This window comes from Astyanax mexicanus, chromosome 15 (genome assembly GCF_023375975.1).
Source record: "Astyanax mexicanus isolate ESR-SI-001 chromosome 15, AstMex3_surface, whole genome shotgun sequence".
Lineage (NCBI taxonomy): Eukaryota > Metazoa > Chordata > Actinopteri > Characiformes > Acestrorhamphidae > Astyanax > Astyanax mexicanus.
Window position 1 is genome coordinate 6,796,130 of NC_064422.1, and position 21,370 is coordinate 6,817,499.

At 33.8% G+C, this 21,370-nt stretch overlaps 2 protein-coding genes across 3 annotated transcripts; one reads left to right on the forward strand and one right to left on the reverse strand.

Moving 5' to 3' along the window:
- Positions 1-775: 775 nt before the first annotated feature.
- kat7b (K(lysine) acetyltransferase 7b) lies at positions 776-13,369 on the forward strand. 2 transcript variants are annotated; one of them, XM_022669345.2, is made up of 14 exons: positions 776-880; positions 2,995-3,145; positions 3,868-4,110; positions 5,211-5,293; positions 5,390-5,473; positions 6,777-6,875; positions 6,983-7,093; positions 7,700-7,891; positions 8,180-8,269; positions 8,536-8,676; positions 9,651-9,744; positions 10,207-10,353; positions 12,389-12,495; positions 12,607-13,369. In XM_022669345.2, the coding sequence occupies exons 1-14, from the start codon at positions 791-793 to the stop codon at positions 12,706-12,708; spliced, it is 1,734 nt and encodes a 577-aa protein (XP_022525066.2). In that variant the 5' UTR covers positions 776-790; the 3' UTR covers positions 12,709-13,369. The 2 variants fall into 2 exon arrangements, with proteins under 2 accessions (XP_022525066.2, XP_022525067.1); XM_022669346.2 differs by having other exon boundaries at positions 877-1,068.
- Positions 13,370-13,403: 34 nt separating this feature from the next.
- si:ch211-131k2.2 (tachykinin-4) lies at positions 13,404-17,149 on the reverse strand. Its single transcript, XM_022669348.2, has 6 exons — positions 17,087-17,149; positions 16,848-16,963; positions 15,302-15,398; positions 15,110-15,142; positions 14,251-14,304; positions 13,404-13,823 (listed from the first exon to the last, which is right to left on the reverse strand). Exons 2-6 carry the CDS (start codon positions 16,959-16,961, stop codon positions 13,705-13,707), a joined length of 417 nt encoding a protein of 138 aa, XP_022525069.1. The 5' UTR covers positions 16,962-16,963; positions 17,087-17,149; the 3' UTR covers positions 13,404-13,704.
- Between the last annotated feature and the right edge of the window lie 4,221 nt (positions 17,150-21,370).

Consider the following 21,370-nt stretch of genomic DNA (forward strand, 5'->3'; position numbering starts at 1 on the left):
AAGTATTGATTTTTTTCTGTTTTGTTATACTTACATTTTTCAAGATTATAAAAAAATCAGACAAGATACCTGAGTAAATACAAACGGCAGTTTATTTGATTGTGATTTTATTTACTGAGGAAAAAAAGCTATTTGAACCGACCTGGCCTTTTTGAAAACCACATGAGTTCAGTTTCACTGGACATTTTTTTTCCACCTCACCATATATATTACCTCTCCATCACCAAGTCAGGGGATTATGGAGGCCAAAAACCTTTGTGTTTACTACATGTACTACATGTTTATTTATTGTGTTGCATTAATGTCTCCAATATTAAATTTACACTGTTCCAATCCATATTATGGTAATAACTACTCAAATAAGTAAAGAAAAATACTTAAAAGTATAAAGGTCAGTCAATCAAAATCATTTTTAAGTACGCTTAAGTGCAGTCACAAAATCCATTAAAAAAGTTATGATGGAACCGGCTCTCATTAGGACTACTTTTTGGTATTTTGGTTTATAATCAAGGACATAAAATAAATTGAATTAACAATTTAATGAAAATACATTCTAAAAACAAAATAAGAGACAGTAACTGAAATCAAACATATAATATATTAAATACATTAAGAAATTAATTATTAAACAAAAAAACAATAAAAAACTAACAAAATAAATCAATAATAAACATATATACGTGAATAGATCCAGACACATAGCTGGTATATATTCATGTAATAAAATAATTTACCTTTAGCAGTAGTAATTTAATAATAATAACACCTCATACAGAAGAGGGACTTTTATATGGGCTGCAGGTTCCCGGCTGTGGGACGTCACTTCCGGCCTAGTTTTACAGTCAGAGGAAATGAGGCGCGCGCCCGCGAAACCGCGGCGGTGGGTGTTGAAGCTAATGCTAGTTTAGCTCATATTTCTGTGGAGCTCCTGGTTTATATATCTGTGTGTTTTTAGCGCTTTAAACCGGGTTAAATACTGACGGTAAATTAAGAAGGATACCTTATTAATAGTAGAAGCGACTGGGATTTATCTGGGAGCTGTAGGAGAGCGCTATGCCCCGCAGGAAGGTAAGGAGGCCGGCTAGCGTAGCGGGGCTAACCGGCCAGCCGGCTCTCTGCAGCCGGTACCCCGCTAACGGCAAACAGCGCTGCTGAGCGGCTCACTGTAGCAAAAACGGCAGCATTTAGTTTAGAGTCCGGTGGTGAGGGGGAAACTTAGTTCACTAGTTAGGTAGCTAGTGTTAGCTATTATTTTTAGTTTTTAAACTACTATAGCCTTTAAAATCCACTGAGTTTCATTGAATATAGAGGCTAACAGCTAATGGCTATCAGGCAAAAACATAGATCTTAAAAGTGGAGTTTGCTGGTTACCTATTATAGAGTATTGTGGCTCAAACACTAACGTTATTTAAATAAGCTTGCCTGGCTAATTATTTGCCCAATTTCTGAAATAAAACAACGTAACATTGAGTTTAACAGCCCAAAACATAAACCGCTAACCCCAGGTAAATAGCTAGCCAGCTAACTTGATGGTTAGTTAGGCTAGCTAACGTTACCTTAACTGGTTTGAATAGAGAGAATTGTAGACAGATTTTGGCATTATAGGTAGACAAATAGACAGTAGACAGACAGCATATTTTAGACAGATACAGTTACAGTATGGTAGATTAATGCAACTATTGAATACAGCATATTGTAGATAGATGGAGATATAACATTTTTGATGGACAGAATTACAATTAAAGACAAATTTTAGATATATACATATAGATCGAACATTGCTGACAGACAATTGTAGACAGACACAGATATACAGACATGCATACAGTCAGAATCTGCCCAAGTTGTGCATAAGTCATGCACTCCACAAATCGGACCCTTATGGAAGAGCCATTGTTACAAAGAATGACCTAAGAAGTGCCATTTGCCACAATCCATGTAGAGGACACAGCAAACATGTGGGACATTTTGCCCTAAATATAAAGTGCTATGTGTGGCAGAAAAGTAACACCATCACCCTGAACATACCATCCCCACTGTGAAACATAGTGGTGGCAGCATCATGCTGTGGGAAGATGGATGGAGCTAAATAATACAGAACGATCCTGGAAGAAAACCTGTCTGAGGCTGCTAAAGACTTGAGACTGGGAAGGCGATTCACCTTCCAGCCGGACAATGACCCTAAAAATACAGCTACAGTGGAATGGCTTTAGATTCAAGAATATTCATGGTCCAGTTAGAATGGTCCAGTCAAGGTCCAGATCTAAATTCCACCGAGCTTCTGTGTCAAGACATAAAAATTTGATAGAGATAGAGATAGACGCTCTCTGTCCTGCACTTCACAATTATGTGCTACTTTGTTTTGGTCTGTCTCTTGAAATCTCAATAAAATACATATAATTTTGTGGTTGTAAGATGCGATGCAAAATAGTCCCAGGGGTATATATACTTTTGCAAGCCACTGTAGGCAGATGGACAGTCCTTAAATCTGAAGCTCAACCACCATTTACTTATTAAGCTAATAAGTGCATCAATGATGGGCACTGGGGGCAGTAGCTAGGTAAGGATGCTGGCTGGTTTGGATAGACAGTTGTAAACAGACAGACAGGAAATGGTACTTCTACAGACAGGTAGACGCACACAGACAGTTGTAGATATAGACAGGCACACAGACAGACAATTGTGGATATACTTATAGAAAGTTGTAGATGGACAGAACATTGTAGATATAGAAATGTTGGAATACTTAGATGCAGAGAAAACTGTTGATACATTCATGGATGGACAGAAACAAAAATGTATTTGGATAGATACAGATAGAAAATTTTAGTGCATAGACAGACAGATAGAAAATTGTAGATAATTAAAAAAAAAACTGCATGACCGTAGCCTAAAAGACAGATTTTCTATCCCTCCACACAGTTGCCTTTAAGTATAAGTATATTTATTGCGTATGCAACCTGTTTAACTAAAGTGTTGTGTTTGTGTTTTCAGAGAACCGCTGGAAGCAGCTCGGACGGCACAGCAGACTCTGACGACTCGGCAGAGCCGGAGAAAACCGACAGCGGCTCCCACAGTGACCCCACAGTCCGCAGCAGCGCCAGACTGACCCGAGCATCACTCCGCCTCAGCCAAAGCTCTCAAGGTAAAAACAAACGTATTCAAAAGTACTTTACAGATTGCTTTTAAAGAAAAATTTGGTAGGTAGTGTACGCACATCATTTTTTTCATCCCTTAACAAAAAGCAACAAAAAAGACCATTCTGCATTTTTTTATAGTCAAAAACTGAAAGGCAATTCAAATTACACTAATTAATTATAAACAAATATTTTTTTTGCAATGTACTTTGGGAAAAAGTGCAATTAAAAGGTAAATAAGTAAATAAAAAGTGCAGTTTGAGTTTTACTTTTCAACTTTCTATAAATCTGGCCTGAAACTTTCAGGTCTATTCTCATACCTGTTTAAAAGAGCTGATTGGTCAGTTCAGGATAGAGTGGGCGTGTCTGCTCTAAAGATAAGTGTTCAGTGATGATTCTCCACGCTGCTGCTGTTTAGCAGTGCTGTAATCTCAGAACATAGAAGATGTGCTATTGTGGTTTTGAACTGTCTGTGTTTTGCTGTAAAGTCTGGTTCTGCTGTCACTGTCTGTTTTAATAGAGCAGTTTTCAGACAATGCATTTTCAGACCTGACCACGTGTACGCATTTTATCCTCCTAGTACGCTTGTTCGATTTCATGTTCTAAAGGACGCATATTGTTTGATCTCACAGTTTGTGAGTGTGTTTATCAAGGAATCTAATCTAGGTGCTGATTAAGCATTTTGTGTGTAATTTCTTTGTAACTGAAGGTAAATATTTTGTTCCTCTAGATGCCCCACCAGATGTAAAGCAAATAGAAAGGGATGAGTCTCCACCCAGAACACCCACAGGAAACGCCCCCTCATCTGAATCAGACATAGACATCTCCAGCCCCAACGCGTCACATGATGAAGGTGCTGCCAAGGACCATAAAGACTCAGGCAGCGACCCCTCCCACCGGCCAAAGCGCCGCCGCTTCCACGAGAGCTACAACTTTAACATGAAATGCCCCACTCCTGGCTGCAATTCTCTGGGTAAACCATACCTCTTTTCTTGGTGTCAGTGTCAAAATGTTATGATTGTCAAGACATCTCTGCCATCTCTGTTTCTCTTCTTTCTGTCACGTGATTTAAAACGTCAGAAAACCAACTAATTGATTTGTTGGCGATTTGTTAGAATTTTTAAAATACATAAACAGTGTTAAGTATATGACAGGGACAGGAGTGGGCAACACTGTTGTACTTTTATAAAAGTGTTTTGATTTATGCTGTTAACTCCAATTTGATTACTTTATATTTTATGTTTAATTACAATTTGAACTAAAAAAGTTTAAGTTGCTCAAGATTCTCAATTAAAGGAAAAATATAATCCAATATAAGGACATACTTTCATTTTTGTGCATAATTTAACATGCAGCATATAATAGATCAAATTGTTTTTTGAAAAGTGACTAAATTTACAGAAATGTGTTATATTATGATTTACATCGTTATCGGGATATGGAATTATCTATTTGTGCGCATTAATGACATTTAAAAAAGATTGTTTCTTTCAAATGCTTTGTTATAACAGGACATATATTTAATAGGGATGCACAATTATGTCAGAATAATACCGGTATCGCTGGATAATTCTTAGAATAATTGGTATGAGCATATTTGATCGGTATTTAAAACCCAGACTTGCTGATATACTTATTGTATGCTGGACAAGGACCAAGCAGCCATGTTGGCCTTGTTATTACGTTTGTCAGTCACTCGACATATTACTTTAATTAAAAGCCATAGATTTTTATTTATTTATCTGTACTGGTTTCAAATAATTTCTAGTTTTATTTGACATGGTTATTTAAAAAAGAGGATTTAAAAATGTGAACAGTTTGTAAGGACCAAAAGTAGATGTGAAAAATAAAAAAAATCTAAGAGAAACTTGTTTGGTTGTTGGCATACATTTGGCTGAAAGCTAAAATATAAGGCAAATAAATGCGTTACATTTGTCTCCAAGTTATAAATGTGTATAATTCGTATCAGCATCTGCAAATATATACGTGTGATGTTGTCTGCATCGGCCCAGAATTTTTACATCAGTGCTTCCTTAAAATCTAATCTGTAAATTGTTTTCTTCTTTGTTACAGGTCATCTAACTGGGAAACATGAGAGACATTTCTCCATATCTGGCTGTCCCCTTTACCATAATCTGTCAGCAGATGAGTGCAAGGTATCTTAAACTTATATGGGTTTTATTTAGCGCCTTACCTTCAGTCTGTATCTGGCTGTGTTTGCTTAAACAAAGGTTTTTTATTATTTTTCTAAGGTGAAAGCCACCGAACGTGACAAGCAAGAAGATGAACGAAGTCAGACTCATAATGAGGATAATAGGCATGCTACACGACATCAGGTACTTAATTATAATTATTCACATTAACAATTGAGCTTGTAGCGATTGTCAGAAGTGTGTCTACTAGGGATCTAGGGATGTTCTGATCAAATGTTCGAATAAACAATATAGCCACGTCATTTAGAAAAGACAAGATAAAATGAACTCTTCAGTGTTGCTGGCTAGACTGTAATGTCTGCTAATTATTCTTAATCTATCCCTGTCAACACATAATAAAACATGATGAAACATGATAAAACATGATAAAACATGATAACGAATACAAACGTTTTGGAAAGCACACCTCTTTATTCCCAACATTCTGAAATACAGTGCTTTTAGCCAATGCTCCTAACAGATTACAATGCTAACGGTAGGGGCATAGCGTTCCCATACAAAAAATAATCTGTATTTTTATTGATAGAATTATGAGGGTCCTGATATTTAAAACAAAGCGCTAAGAACTTACACAGTACACAGGTAGTTTATTAAAATACACTTTAAACAAACACTACCTTCATATAGTTCACTTAAACGAAAAAGGCACTATAAGTTGACTGACAAGCACAAACAAATAGGGAGGATAGGTGAACAGATTGCAAAATTAATGTAGTGGAAATATATGAATATTATAGAAATATATTTTCTAATATTTTCAGCAACAGCTGGAATTCATGCATTTCCACAGAGAACTACCTGAAGGTACTGTGTGTGTAAACAGTGTTCCTGTGCACTTTTAAAGTTCTCAGTGCCTCGTTCTAAATGTCAGGGCCCTAAGAATTCTACCAGTGAAATGTGGAGCTACTGTCAGCTTGTTAATGGTTTAAAAATAGTGATTTCTTTGCATGGACAATGCTATGCCCCCATTTCTTGCATTGTAAGAATGTTGGAAGCATCAGCTGAAAGACCTGCATTTCAGAATGCTAGAGATGAATGGAGGTGGGCTATTTGACAAAAGTTTGAAACAAACAAAAGTAATTTAACCATATTTTGTTTTTCACTCTGTTTCTTCATTTAGATAAAGCTAGGCTGCTGAATTAATCTGATTGTTGTACATTTTGTGATATCTGTTAAGAATACAATTTTGGGAAATTAACCATCTGTGAGTTTCTGATGTAAAAATGTGAAAATCCCTGTCCAAAGATTACGTGTTGTCTAGCAACTGGCTGTTACTTCTCCTGACACTGTAATGCTAATACTGTATTATTGTTAATTTAATGTATTTCATGTATCTTTCTCAGGGAAATCATGGTTTGTTGTGGAACGTATTATATTACACCATTTTTATAATATAACGTTTTATACTGATGTTTGATTTATGCAGGCTCCTACTCCAAGACAGGTGAAGTATAAGGAGAAAGTTCAGGAGATAAGGAAGAGACGGGATACTGGACTAACAAAGGAGCAGAAAGAAAAATACATGGTATGATTTATTTGTTTTATCTGATTTATTTAACTTAATGTACATCTTTTGTTTTTTTCCTCAAAATGTCAGTTTTTATAATAATTTACATTTACTTCCTTCATTAGGAGCATAGACAAACACATGGAACGACTAGAGAGCCACTCCTGGAAAACATCACAAGTGAATATGATCTGGAGCTGTTCAGAAAAGCCCAGGCGAGGGCGTCGGATGATCTGGTGAGAACAGTCGATTAATACTTTTAAAGAACTTTTTTTTTTTTAGGGTCTGGTGTTAGCGGCAATTACTAAATATCTTGAATTTGGTGTTTTTGTGACTTGTGTATCTGAAGTTGGGCTGGAAATATTTTGGAAAAAAACAATATATATATCTTCAATTATGTGAGCAATTCTCAATTAAAGTTTTTAGTTCTTACTTTTTTGTAATCAAACAACAAGCTATTGTTATCATATATAATTATAATTTATAATAATATATAATTTATAAATATATTGTTTTTTTCTTTCAAATTTACATTTGGTGATTACATTAAACGCTGTTCAAACGATACCTCCTTGTATATTACTTTTCAAGGAAAAATGTAAGCCACTGCTACATAATACTTCTTCAGGTTTCTGACAGAAGCAAATTTCTGTCAAATCTACTGAGATTCACTCTGACAACTTATATATGGAAACATATACAATCTCCATTTAAAAAATCGCATTAAGTTGATTAAGCTCCCAGCCCGTATCTCAAGATTGTGCATAATGAATGAATTACCTTTAAATACTAAGATATTTGATCATAATCTTAAAATGTAATATTTTTTATGCTTTGTTCAGGAGAAGTTACGCATGCAGGGTCAGATCACTGAGGGCAGCAACATGATAAAGACTATTCTGTTTGGTCGCTACGAGTTAGACACCTGGTACCACTCTCCATACCCTGAAGAATATGCTCGGCTCGGCCGCCTGTACGTCTGCGAGTTCTGCCTCAAATACATGAAAAGCCAGACTATCCTGCGAAGGCACATGGTACAGATTTTAGTATTTTGTTTTCTTTCTTTCTTTTTGTCTTTATTAATTTATTGGTATCTTTTACACAGTGCACTCTGTAGGGGTTACAGCACATTTTTCTTGTATAAGGGTTCAGCATTAGTTGTTTTACATATGAATACTGATTCCATGTTGAAGGTGCACACTTTAAATAAATTAGGCATTCTTGCCTAATGATTTTGGCAAATTAAATTTATGCTGTAAGATGCTATGCATAATGTGTACTGGGTAACATTTTCTTTCTTTTAATCTGTGTGAACAAATTAGGCCAAATGTGTGTGGAAACATCCCCCTGGAGATGAGGTGTATCGGCAAGGAGCGATCTCGGTGTTTGAGGTGGATGGAAAAAAGAACAAGGTAAGAACTGACTCTTAACAATTTACATTAAAGGTTACAAATATCATTAAACATTAAATAATGCCTTAACTAATCGTTAATTAACTGTAGTTGAAACATTATTAATCACTACTACATTATAATGCTTCAAAATGTAATTAATAGTGAAAAAATGTATTCGTTAAATTATGACCTTCTTTTGTAAGTAGTCTTAATTGATGTACCCTTATTGATGTACCCGTATAGATTTACCTTTGTACTCATTAACTCCCCCTTCTTGTTAATAGATCTACTGCCAGAATTTATGTTTATTGGCCAAGCTGTTTCTGGACCACAAGACACTCTACTATGATGTTGAGCCCTTCCTATTTTACGTGATGACTGAGGCAGACAACACTGGCTGTCACCTAGTGGGTTACTTCTCAAAGGTAAGGATTTGTTATTTTTATAAAGCCTGGCCGATAATTGTTGCACACTTCTGCACTTAATGTCCCAACATTTATTTCTGTCTAGAGCTGCATTAATTTTTTTCTCAAGATATTGTATTGATGATGGGAGATTTGGAGCACTGCACAAATCCTATTTTTCAATATGTCAATGTCATCAGTCTGACTTTTGCTTACTTTGCTTACTTATATGTAGGGGTGGGCAATATTATATCGTATTCAATATATTGTGACGCAGAAATATTGTGATACTAAAAATCCATATCGTGATAATAGAGATGTTCTGTCTTAAAAGTAGTCTATTATTTATTTAGGTGTATTTATTGTATAGTTGTTTTAGTTTGCAGTTTATATGCATGCACTAAATACTCTGCAATATTTTTTGCTGCATTATATTATTTTATGCTATCGTATTTATTTAGCCACATTATGATTTTGTTTTTATACTCTTATACTACTATATTCCTGAAATTATTCAGGAATAATTAATTCTTTTACTGTTTTCCTATTTTGCCAAGTATATCGTTATCGCAAAAAATACCCTGAAATATCGTGATATTATTTTAGAGCCATATCGCCCACCCCTACTTATATGTTTAACAGCAACCATTTAACGGGTAGCACAAATTGCTATAAAACTATGTCTGAAATAATAAGCTTTTTTAAGGCATGAAAAGGATTTTATCAGTATCAGTGACCCAAAATGATTTGAAGTGACAATTCAGCACAGTTATTATTAGGACATTATATTATCCCAAATAAAAGAGTTGTTGTGATGGGCCTAGCTCAAACCCCTCCTGTATAGGTGGCTTCTCCCACAAAACACTAGTAATAAATGTCACACAGTAAGAGAATTTGCATATTCTATCCCACACGGAAATCAGATTTGTCTGAGTAACTGAAGTGTTTCTGTGTTTCTGTTTGGGATTAAAACTTTTGTTCTCTTGTAACTGCAGGAAAAGAACTCCTTCCTCAACTACAATGTCTCCTGCATTCTGACCATGCCACAATACATGAGACAGGGCTACGGCAAGATGCTGATTGACTTCAGTGAGTATTCACCTGCGATTGTGCAAATGTACCAGTAATAATATTTGGAAAGTATTACATAAAAATACTGACCTGGGCCGAAGCATGCTTTTTTTTTTTTTTTAGCTTTCACACACTGAGAACAGAGAATATATTGTGTCTGATTTAATTTTGTAAGATAAGGGTTCACCAAACATTCACTTCTTTTAAAATTTGATTATATTCTCAAGTATAGTATAGTTTTGCAATAATGGTCCCTTTGAATTATCCCTATTTACTGTCTTAATCAGGGTTACCGTGTGGACTTTAAAACAACCACATTTCCATCCATGGTCTTGAATTTAGATAGATAGTCTTAAATGTATATTTTTCCAGAGAAGTCTTATGCCCAGGCATGAAAAGTCTTAAATTAAACTTCCTGAAACCGGCAAGAACATTATTCATAGTTTTATTCTCTTTGCTTACTATTTTATCTTTCTTTAGGTTATCTGCTGTCCAAAGTGGAGGAGAAGGTGGGATCTCCTGAAAGGCCTCTCTCTGACCTGGGACTCATCAGCTATCGTAGCTATTGGAAGGAAGTGCTCCTGCGCTATATGTACAACTTTCAGGGCAAAGATATCTCTATCAAAGGTAAGTGCTTCAGAAATGTAAAGTTATTACAGAAATGTTTAGTTATTAATGACAAGCTTAAAGCCTAAAATGACACCAGCGATTAATGTTCTGTTTACTATAAATCCATGTTGGCTAGTCATATTACAAGAATGTCTAATTCTTCATGTAATTTTGACTAGATATGTTACTATTGAGTTACATAGGATTTCACAATATTGTATCATACACAGTGTATTGTGACCGTAGTATTGTGATATTAAAAATCTGCATCGTGATAATTGCAATATTCTGTCTTGAAAGCAATTTGTATTTAAGGATATTTTTGTATAATTGTTTGATTACAGTTCCATAAAAATTATAATATAATTATTATTATTTGATAAAAAATCGGACCATTAGTAAATTACTGCTGTTTAAAAAACAAAACAAAAAAAAAGGGTTTACGGATTATTTTGTTTCTAATGAATATTTGAATCGTACATAAAATAAAACTTTTAACATGTAATTTGTTGCAGTAGTATGTTCTTTAAATTAATAAAATATATAGAAATATTGTTGTAAAAATAGTGAGATATAATTTTAAGTCCTTGTTGCCCACCCCTATTTCACACACTCTTATCTATTTCGTTTTAGTTGTAAAAGTCTGGATCTAAATATGCATACATAAAACATTACTAGTACAAATGCTGATTCAAGATACAGATGTAGGTGAGTTTATATGAATAGTATGGGTGTGCCATATCATATTATTCGTGATATCTACAATTTTTTTTTGTTATCACAAAAATACATGTGGCTGCGTGTAGCACAAGTAAAATTCTCACTGTTCTCACTTTTCATTAAATATCTACTAGAAACAGGTTATATCTATTGTGTATTATTTATTTTACTTTAATCCTCAATATATAAAGTGCATTATTAGTATCATGACCTATTGGATCATGGATATCTCTTACAACCTGTTAAAGTACAACCTGGTAAAAACACAATTAGGGATGTGCCATATCATATTGTATACAATGCCATCAAATAAAATGTTATATTCATTTTGTTGCATAAGTGTATTCTTGATTTCCCCCATATCGGCAGGAATATTGTTACCACAAAAATACCCTGAAATATCGGGATTTTATTGATTGGTAAATCTGATATTACTATAGCAGTGATGTCATACCTGTTATCTGAAATGAGACTTTCTGCTATTAAAAACTGCATTAGAGAGAGCCTGATTTTAAACTATGGCTTGTAGGACTTACCCATATCTTATTAAATCTTAAGTTTTAAGTTCCATCTATAGAGGTGGGATATGTCACTATCTTTACTAGAGGTGTGCCATATCATATCGTACACGATAATATCGCCAACATTTTTTTATATCGTGAAAGATATTATACCCTGAAATATCGTGCCATATCACCCACCCCTAATTATCACATCAGGATACTACTTTTTTGCTGTTTTTAGCAAAATAAAAATTCACACATTATATATCTACTCGATACAGATTATATCTGTCCAGTATCATTTATTTTTTCATTTATTACTGGATATATGGAGATATGTAGAGCACATTAATAGTGCCATGACATTCTGGATCATTGACTTCTGTTACAAATCTGATCAATTTCTTGTATTTTTTTTTATGTCTGAGTTAGGGGTGTGCCATATCATATCATATGCAGTAAGAAAATTTAGTATTCATTTTGTTGCAGTAGTGTATTCTTGAAATCATTTTTTAAATTCAGTATTTCGTCATATCGTCAAGAGTATCATTATCGCGATAATGCCATGAAATATCATGATATTATTTTAGGGCCATATCGCCCACCCCTAATCTTTACCATAAACAGCCAAGCGAATGAGAGAAAGGCTGGGAAGAATTTGCTAGAGAATGATAATACGTGTACTTACCTTTCAAGCTATGGATTTCACAAAGCAGGAAGAAAAGCATCTGTCAGGGTTAATAATGGTAAGGAGGAAATCAGGGACACTTCAGTGTGATTGCTGTGTAAATGGTTCATTTCAGTTGTTTTCTCTTTTCTCTTTTGTATAGAAATCAGTCAGGAGACTGCTGTGAACCCTGTGGATATAGTCAGCACTCTGCAGTCGCTGCAGATGCTCAAGTACTGGAAGGGGAAGCACCTTGTCTTAAAGAGACAGGTATGTGCAGTGTGGCATTATTGCTGCTGCTTTTTACACAGTCAATTATTTATTGATTTATTTATTTAAGCTGTATTATAATGGTTGTGTTTAACATCTCTTCTTATATAGGACCTCATTGACGAGTGGAAAGCTAAAGAGACCAAAAGAGGCACCAACAACAAGACCATAGACCCTGGTTCACTGAAATGGACTCCCCCTAAAGGAACATGAACCAGAGCCTTGTCTCTTGTCTCTTACTCCCATTTCAGTCTTTTACACCCTTTTTTATTTTATTTTCCTGATTAATTCTCAGCCTTCAGTGTTATTTTGGTCTCTGTGTGGCCTTTATGCTTCAGTCTCTTTTAGTGTTCTTTTATATAGTTGAATTTGTACCTTCTCTTTTTGAGAATCTGTTTCTCAGTTGAGCACACATTTCAGTAGTCAGTGCTTCACTCCTACGTTCATTATCTATTGAGGTTCTTTTCAAGCACAGGTAGGTAGGTGTCCTGGAGGATGGCAGCACTGCATATATACAGTATATTTGCTTTCACACCCAAGTGAAGTGATAAAGGGCTTACTAATCGCTGGTTTGTTGAATCAGCTCCTCTTAAATACGTGATTATTCAACATTACATACACAAAACATTACAGAGCTGTGGACGTTTAGTATTGGAATTGGATACCTTAGAAGATTTTGGACTGATGTTACCAATTTTACAGATTGATGGCATTTTTGTGAATGTGAATTGTGAGTTTACTGCAATTAGAATGGCATTTGGAATTTGGAAATGGGCCCATGATTTTCTTTTCACTCATCTAAAAGTTCAGGATTTGTTTCTAGATCATTTTGAAAGTGATCACAATAAAAAAACAGTGCTCATTTTGATACTCATTTCTTCTGTGAACTTGTGTTTTTTTAATCTCTACATATGAATAAATGAATAAATAATTCAGGTAATTTAATAACATATTGCTTAACCACAATCTAAAAATATGCAGATGATGAAACTTTATTTCTTAAAGTAAGTAAAAGTAAAATTTTGATTGTACATTTAGATTTTTCTTTAAATATATATATATATAAATAGGAAGGCATTCACAACAAACAATAGCCTGACTGTAATCTCTTGTTCTGACATGTCCTATTCTTTTTGCAAGGCAGTGAACACAGTGCATGTTCAAATACAGTGGCATTACATGTAGATTTCTCTTTTATTTTTGTTGCGATTAGGAAAGAACGCGGGAAATGACGACTTCTTTAAAAGCTGCGTCCGATTGCTGGTCTGATTCCATTGCTGCATTATTCACTGTACTCGTCTCGGCGGGAATTATTCTCGTCAGGGAATCTGAAATAATTAGGAAAAGGCCATTTTTATAACAGCTGCTCTGGCAAATCTAAGTGTAATGCTTTTGCTAATAAATAATATAAAATAATTCTATATAAAGGGATTCTAGATTAATATATACATATTACATATTATATGTATATTCAAAACTGAGGCCAATTTTTTTATATATATATATATAAATAATTGAGAATTGTCATGGGGTAAATTATGATCTCTAAGGGGTGACTATTTTACCCGGACATGACAATAGAGCTATTCAGGGTAAAAAGGGTTTTTTTAATTTATTTTTTTATTAATAATTGTAAGTTGACATAGGGTCAATTATGATATCTTAAAGGGGTATAAAACAATTCTATGTAATTCTTTATAAATTGATTCTAGATGAATATGTACATCATATTATATATTAATTGGTAATGCTTACCTCCTCTTAAAGATCTTCTACCCATGAGCCCGACGAACATCTCTCCTTTATTTCCTGTAACCAGCATAATACTCAGAATCTTAATGCTTTATTGATGTGTGCATTTATGTACACTACAGGTCAAAAGTTTTAGAACACCCCTATTGTTTAGTAGTGCAGTAGCAATGCTGTATGACTCAGACAAGCTGCTTTTTTCCCCCATCTTATCAGTGACTTTATTACTGCACTTCTGTGACACCTTTAATTCTTCTCTCCACTTCTGAAACTGATCATGTTAAGCTAAAGAGTTAAAGGCTAAAGCTGTTGCCATGTGGGTCAGCCAGACGTGACTATTCCTGTACAGTTTTCTCCTGTTTTCAAGAGTCTTTTTTGAAGTTGTAGGAAAGAGTGCTTGATGATTTCTGTCTTTATCTGTAATTTCTCTAAAGAAAATACTTCTACTTTTAATAGATACAGAATTCTGTGTTTCTCTGTCTTTTTCGAGTTATTATAATGAAAGTGTGAATGTGCTGTGTGTAAGTGTGTAAATGCTGCAGTAAAGAGTAACAGTAGTAACACCTTCTGTACCAGCACTAGTTTTACAACAGACAAAGGCTTTACATTTTTATTTGAATTTTTAAAATCCAATTTTAAAGCTCAGTTTATTTCAAATGCTACTTTAGTGCAAAATTGCTGCAAAAAATTGCAACTGTTTATTGTACACAAATTTTGTAGCAGTTATCGACAGAACCTGAATGGTAAAAATAGTGGGAAAAAATTAAGGGTGTTCTAAAATTTTTGACTGTATGTATTGTGCAATCTGTTGTACAAAATGAGAGCTTGTATGTATATATATATATATATAATTTTAACCACTCACTTCTCCGATCCATTCTCATAGGCTGCGGGATGCCTAGTGAGATAAAGGGATAATGAATTCTCTTATTCCTTTTTTCCATTTTTGCAGATTTATTTCTCCAGGTATCATTGATTTGTGCTCTAATCTATGTAAAAAAACTTATCAATGCACCTCAATACATATTTTCCATTAAATTAGAATTGGAGTTCTTACCGGAGCGCTTTCCCATAAGTCCGTAAAACTGATGTGCTTTGGATCGCTTGATTAGACTCGCCACTTCACTGGCCAGCTTTTCCACCAAAGGTCCATCCTTTTCAAAATTAACACATTTTTAAACATTTAATTAAATAGGTTCAGCTGTTTATCACAGATCTATAATTATATTTCTTTCCTGTTTCAAATGAGTTTTTTGTTTTGTTGTAGAATATGAATACTAGTACTTAATCCCTCCTGTTATGTTGCGGGTCAAACTGACGCAGTTCAAAGTAAAACCAAAAATAATTTAACTTTAATTTTTTTAAGGCATGAAACCGTATTCTTAATCAGAGCTGGACTTAATAAGAAACAAACTGTTCTGATTAGTTTTACCCAGAAGTGGCAATTAAGGTATTAAATGGTAGAAATGTAGAACCAAATGTATTGTTTTTTTGTTTGCTTTTTAAATAAATAAATTACTGTGAATTATCGTAGGGTAAATTATGATCTCCTAAGGGCGAAAAATGTGATCCAGGCATGTAAATGGAGCTCTCTAGGTAAAAAAAGAATTTAGAATTAGAATTTAGAGCAAAACTAAGGCCAATTTTTTTTTCTTTTTTTTTTTTTCTTTTTTATATGAATAATTGAGAAATTTCTATGAGCTCTAAGGGGTGACAATTTACCCGGGCATGACAATAGAGCTATTCAGGGTAAAAAAAAAAAAAAAAAAAAAAAAAGAATTTGGCCCAAAACTAAAGCCGATTTATCTTTTTTTTTTCTTCTTCTTCTTTTTTAAATGAATAATTGTAATTTGACATAGGGCCAATTATAATATCTTAAATGGGTTACAATTTTCTGGAATTGAAAATAGAGCTTTTCAGGGTAAAAAGTATTGAATTTAGACCAAAACTGATGCCATTTTGTTTTTTAATACATAAGTGTGAGTTGCTATGATTGATATCTGATCGCTATGGACATAACAGTAAAGTTTTTTCATGGTGAAAAATATTTAATGTAAATGTTTACATTTTGTTTTTTATGAATAATTGAGTTTTTATAGTGTCAATTATGATCTATAAGGGGTAAAAACTTTCCAGACATGACAAGAGAGATTTTTTAAGGTAAAAATATTGTTAAATTTAGACCAATGCAATCCGTTTTTTTTTTTTTTTTTTTTTTATTTATTATTAAATAAATAATAATTGGGATTTATCATATGTAAACCATGATCAGTAAGAGGTAGAATTTTTGAATACACAAAATATTTAAGCTTTAAAATTTAAAATATATATATATATTTTTGTTTTTGTTTTGAGTTGCTTAACATGGTTAACATGCTGGTTAGTTGACCTGAGAATATTAATGCTCTTTTTGAAACAAAAATGAAACAATTACATTTTTATAAACTAATTATCCTGTAGCTGGGTTGTAATTAATATTGAACATGCATGCTACTTTTTATTGTATAATTTTTAGAATTAAATGTATACATTTATTAATTTGAATGTAATAATTACACACAAATATACTATTTATGTATACATATTTTTATATACATACATACCTCCCAGTTCTTGGATATCCAGCGCTCTTTGTCGAGAGTAAAGGATAATCCGTGAGAGCTGCACGCGAGTGCAGTCATGCTGATGACTACAACTTGCAGTTTCCAGATCTCCATAGCTGAAAAATAAAGATAATGCAACAATATTATATTATTAATAAATACAAAATGTTTTTGATCTTCAACTTAAATCTTAAAGTAATAAGAATTAACCAATAAAGAAAAATAAGGTAAATCATCACCTGATTCTGTAGGTGTAGACTGGTTATAAGCAGGGGGAGGATGCGCTGAAATCTGCAGTCTTTGTCTGCTCTTTCTGGTAGAGCCGGCTGCATTTATACACATACGCCTGCCAGTCCCCTCCCAGAGCTACAGAACCAAAATAGCCCTCATCACCTTCACCACCCCCCTGATCACAACGGGAGTAATTTGAATGGAATTGACTATTACTTATTGTAAGTGATGTACAATTACAGCCAATTGGAATAAGATCTTGTTGGATCTTTTTTTTTTTTACTCCCAGACGTCATAACTTGAGAAGCTTGTGATGTATTAATTGATGACGCTGGAAATTTAAATGTGCGCACACAGAAGGCCATAGCAGGGCATAATATACTTCCTATGTGGAAATAAAGTACACTTAAATTAGGATCAAAAATATCTGTATTTAAAGATGCTGTAATAAAAAGAATATGCTGTGGGATCTGTTACTTTTTTTTTTTATTAGAAGAAGATTTATTCATTTCATTATAAACAAAATATTTTTTTTTCAGAAGAAAAAAAATACAAATCACAATTAAAATGAAAGGCAGCAGAAAGAAGAAAAAAATCTTATAATATCTGCCCCTTTTATCCCAAAAATAATTAAGAACAATAAAAAAAATAAACAAAAAACATCAAATCCTTCTCAAACAACAGTTTATATAGTTACACATTATACTATTTCATATTTTTTATACAGACCAGCGTTTATCATTTTTTTTAAACACACACATTGATCTAGCATTTTTAACATCACTCTTCAAATTATTCCATAATCTTATTCCTTGAATTACAGCACACCGCTCCTTCAGACTAGTTCGAAATTTAGGTTTTACAAACATCTCTATCCCCTTAAGATTATAACAACTTTTTCTCTTCACAAAATTAAATTGGATGTTTGAACTTAATATGTTTTTATGAGGCTTATACATAAATAATAAAATATAAAAGTCAACTAAATCATAAAATTTCAATAATTTCAGCTGATAAAACAATGTATTTGATGGATGACTGTAATAGAATAGAATTTGTAATTGTTTTACACGCTTTTCCCCAGACTTCAATACAGTAGATTAAGTGTGGAACAATTATAGCATTATACAATATATACAGAGCTTTATCATTAAATAACTCCCTTACTTTGTACAATAATGCAATAGATTTAGCGATTTTTGTTTTTAAATGATGTATGTGTGATTTCCATGTAATTATTTGAACTGAGTGACTTTAAAAATCAGAATCAGATTTATTCGCCAGGTGTTCACACACACACACACACACACACACACACACAAGGAATTAGTTTCCGGCTGTTGTTACCTCTCTTACAAACAACACAATATACAGACAAAGACTATGTAGATTATAAAGAACTTCACATATTGACAAACAAATTAAAATAAAACCAGCTGCATATTAAATAGTTCTGTGTGTCTTTATAGGTTGTAAAGAGGACATATTATACCTCTTTTGACACAAGTTAAAATAGGTCTATGGGCTGCACAAAACATGTTCATGAAGTTCTTTACACAAAATCAAAATTTAAATGTCTTAAAACCATGTTTATTATGCATTATGAATCAAATCAAATCAAATTTTTTTGTATAGCGCTTTTTACAACTGGTGTTGGCACAAAGCAGCTTTACAGAAACATGATTACAGGACAAAGAATCAGGCAAAACATTAAACATAGAATATACATAATACAGAACCCCCAGTGAGCGCGGAGGCAAGGAAAAACTCCCTCAGAGCTGCAGGAGGAGGAAGAAACCTTGGGAGGACCAAGACTCACATTAAAGGGGGGACCATCCTACCACTGGTCAAATGGCTTTTAAATTAATTTTAAAAAGTCTTTCATACATCCACATAGGTTTTATATATTCAGGTGTATAGCAGCTCCACTAATGGCTTATAGAGTAAGATGGATGATGAGCAGCTGATCTGTGGTGGTGGATGGAGAAGAGCTGACTTCAGAAACTTCCAGTCTGGCCAGACAGAGAACATGAGAGCCTGAGGGTCCAACATCCCTCGGTATCGGGTCAGACAGGTGGGCAGTCAGTAACTCGGAGGAAGGCAGAGAGATGGAATTAGTTTTGACTGGATTTATGTAAAACAGAGAATATTAAAACATTATCAGAGTGTGGCTAATGACTCCGGCAGAACTGAATAAAACAGCCTAACTAAAGGCAGAGAGCCAGAAGGTAACATAGACATGAAGGCTCCCTGAAACACTGGCATCCACCCACTCCACCGTCCACAAACCTGAGTGACCGTGTGCAGTGGGAGAACAACAGCACCAGCATCTCAGTTTACCACAATTTCCTCTGTCCATGAACCCCTGAATCTGCAGCCTTATCTAAAGGGAAAAACATTAATTACCAAAAGCTAAACTAAACAAGTAAGTTTTCAGTCTAGACTTAAAGATTGAGACTGTGTCTGAGTCCCGAACATATTCGGGGAGATTATTCCAGAGTTGAGGCGCTTTATAAGAGAAAGCTCTTCCTCCTGCAGAGCTCCTCTGAATTTTAGGAACTACTAATAAACCAGCACCCTGAGATCTAAGTAATCGCGGTGGTTCATAACAGGAGATGAGGTCTTGTAAATACTCAGGAGCGAGCCCGTGTAGGGCTTTATACGTTAACAGGAGAATTTTATAGTCTATGCGGAATTTGACTGGAAGCCAGTGCAGTGCTGATAGTACTGGACTAATATGGTCAAATTTTCTCGTTTTAGTAAGGACCCTGGCTGCAGCATTTTGAACTAGCTGAAGTTTATTTAAGTACTGAAGTTTATTATGAACTGTGATAATATAACATAATGCACCATAAGCTGTGTTTATAAGATATATTCCAATACCAAAAATCTCAACAAAGCTGCTCTAACAAAGCATGCTGTAATTAACCACTTTTAACCACTCATTAATTACACTTATATTAAATATATAATAGCTTATAAGACCTTATAATGTATTATAAAGTGTCATTGTACACTCGAAGTGAAGTGACAGATGTCCATCATGTGAATAAACAGTATTTATAGTGACAGATATATGATATAATATTTTAACCCAGATGTGTAACATATTACAAGCGCAGCTTATGATGCACTATTATCCCAATTTATAATGCATAATAAACATAGCTATAATGAGTTATACATTTTTATATAGTTACATTAACCCTTTCAGACACTGCATCAATTACAATGGACATCATGCAGTTTTTTTTTTATGTTTTGTTGCACAGAATATGAATTGAGACCTGTCTATCAGAATAGATTATAAACCAGCCAATGAGACTACAGAATAAATGAGACATTTATATAAAATACATTTTCACAAAATCTTTGTGATCTAGAAGACTTTTTATCATGTTCAATAATAAAAAAATGGATTTATTTTTAATATAAATTAAATATTAGGATAGTAAAATTAGAAATATTGTGTACAATCTAGACAGAAAACAGTCATATATATATATATATATATATATATATATATATATATATATATATATATATATATATATATATATATATATATATATATATATATATGTGTGTGTGTGTGTGTGTGTGTATACACTTTTCCATAACTGGAACATAATTTAGGTCTAAAAAGATTAACTATTTAAAGCCATGTTTATAATGCCTTATGAATGCATTATAATGCGCTATGAGCATGTTAACATAGCCTAATACACATGACATTTTTTGCTGTAGTTTTTTTGTATTGCATCTTTGTCTCAGCAGTAAACATGTGACATGAAGTCTTGCTTTCTGCTGTAACTCAAACATAAACTGATAACAAGATAAAAGAGGCAGTGTTACCTGAAGCCTATTAAAGCCACTGACCAAATATTGACTTCCTGTGGCTCCAGTATGACCAGCCTTTGATCTTTCTGTTTGACTCTATATAAATAGATAAGGGAAGGTACTCACTTCTACTACTTGTTAATACAGTACTTGCTGCTATTGGCCACCTGCTGTCATACACTGACTCAGTAATCACTGAATGTACAATATGGACAAAAATATATATATTTTAAATACTTCATAGGGCCACCTTTCACCGCAATTACAGCGGCAAGTCTTATAAGGTTTGTCTCTACCAGTTTTGCGCATCTAGAGACTCGGATTTTTGCTCATTCTTCTTTTCAAAACAGCTCAAGCTCAGCCAGGTTTAATCGAGAGCATCTGTGAACAGCGATTTTCTTGTCTTGCCACAGAAGCTCAATGTGATTTAGATCAGGATTTTGACTGGGTCA

Excerpts from the sequence above, each read along its gene's own strand:
- kat7b (XM_022669345.2), top strand. The coding sequence starts at position 791 with ATGGGCTGCAGGTTCCCGGCTGTGGGACGTCACTTCCGGCCTAGTTTT. Across the intron at positions 5,474-6,776 it reads GGCATGCTACACGACATCAG|GCTCCTACTCCAAGACAGGT; the intron begins GTACTTAATTAT and ends TGATTTATGCAG. Across the intron at positions 10,354-12,388 it reads CAAAGATATCTCTATCAAAG|AAATCAGTCAGGAGACTGCT; the intron begins GTAAGTGCTTCA and ends TCTTTTGTATAG.
- si:ch211-131k2.2 (XM_022669348.2), bottom strand. The coding sequence starts at position 16,961 with ATGGAGATCTGGAAACTGCAAGTTGTAGTCATCAGCATGACTGCACTC. Across the intron at positions 15,143-15,301 it reads ACTTATGGGAAAGCGCTCCG|GCATCCCGCAGCCTATGAGA; the intron begins GTAAGAACTCCA and ends TTATCTCACTAG. Across the intron at positions 14,305-15,109 it reads TATGAGAATGGATCGGAGAA|GAAATAAAGGAGAGATGTTC; the intron begins GTGAGTGGTTAA and ends TGCTGGTTACAG.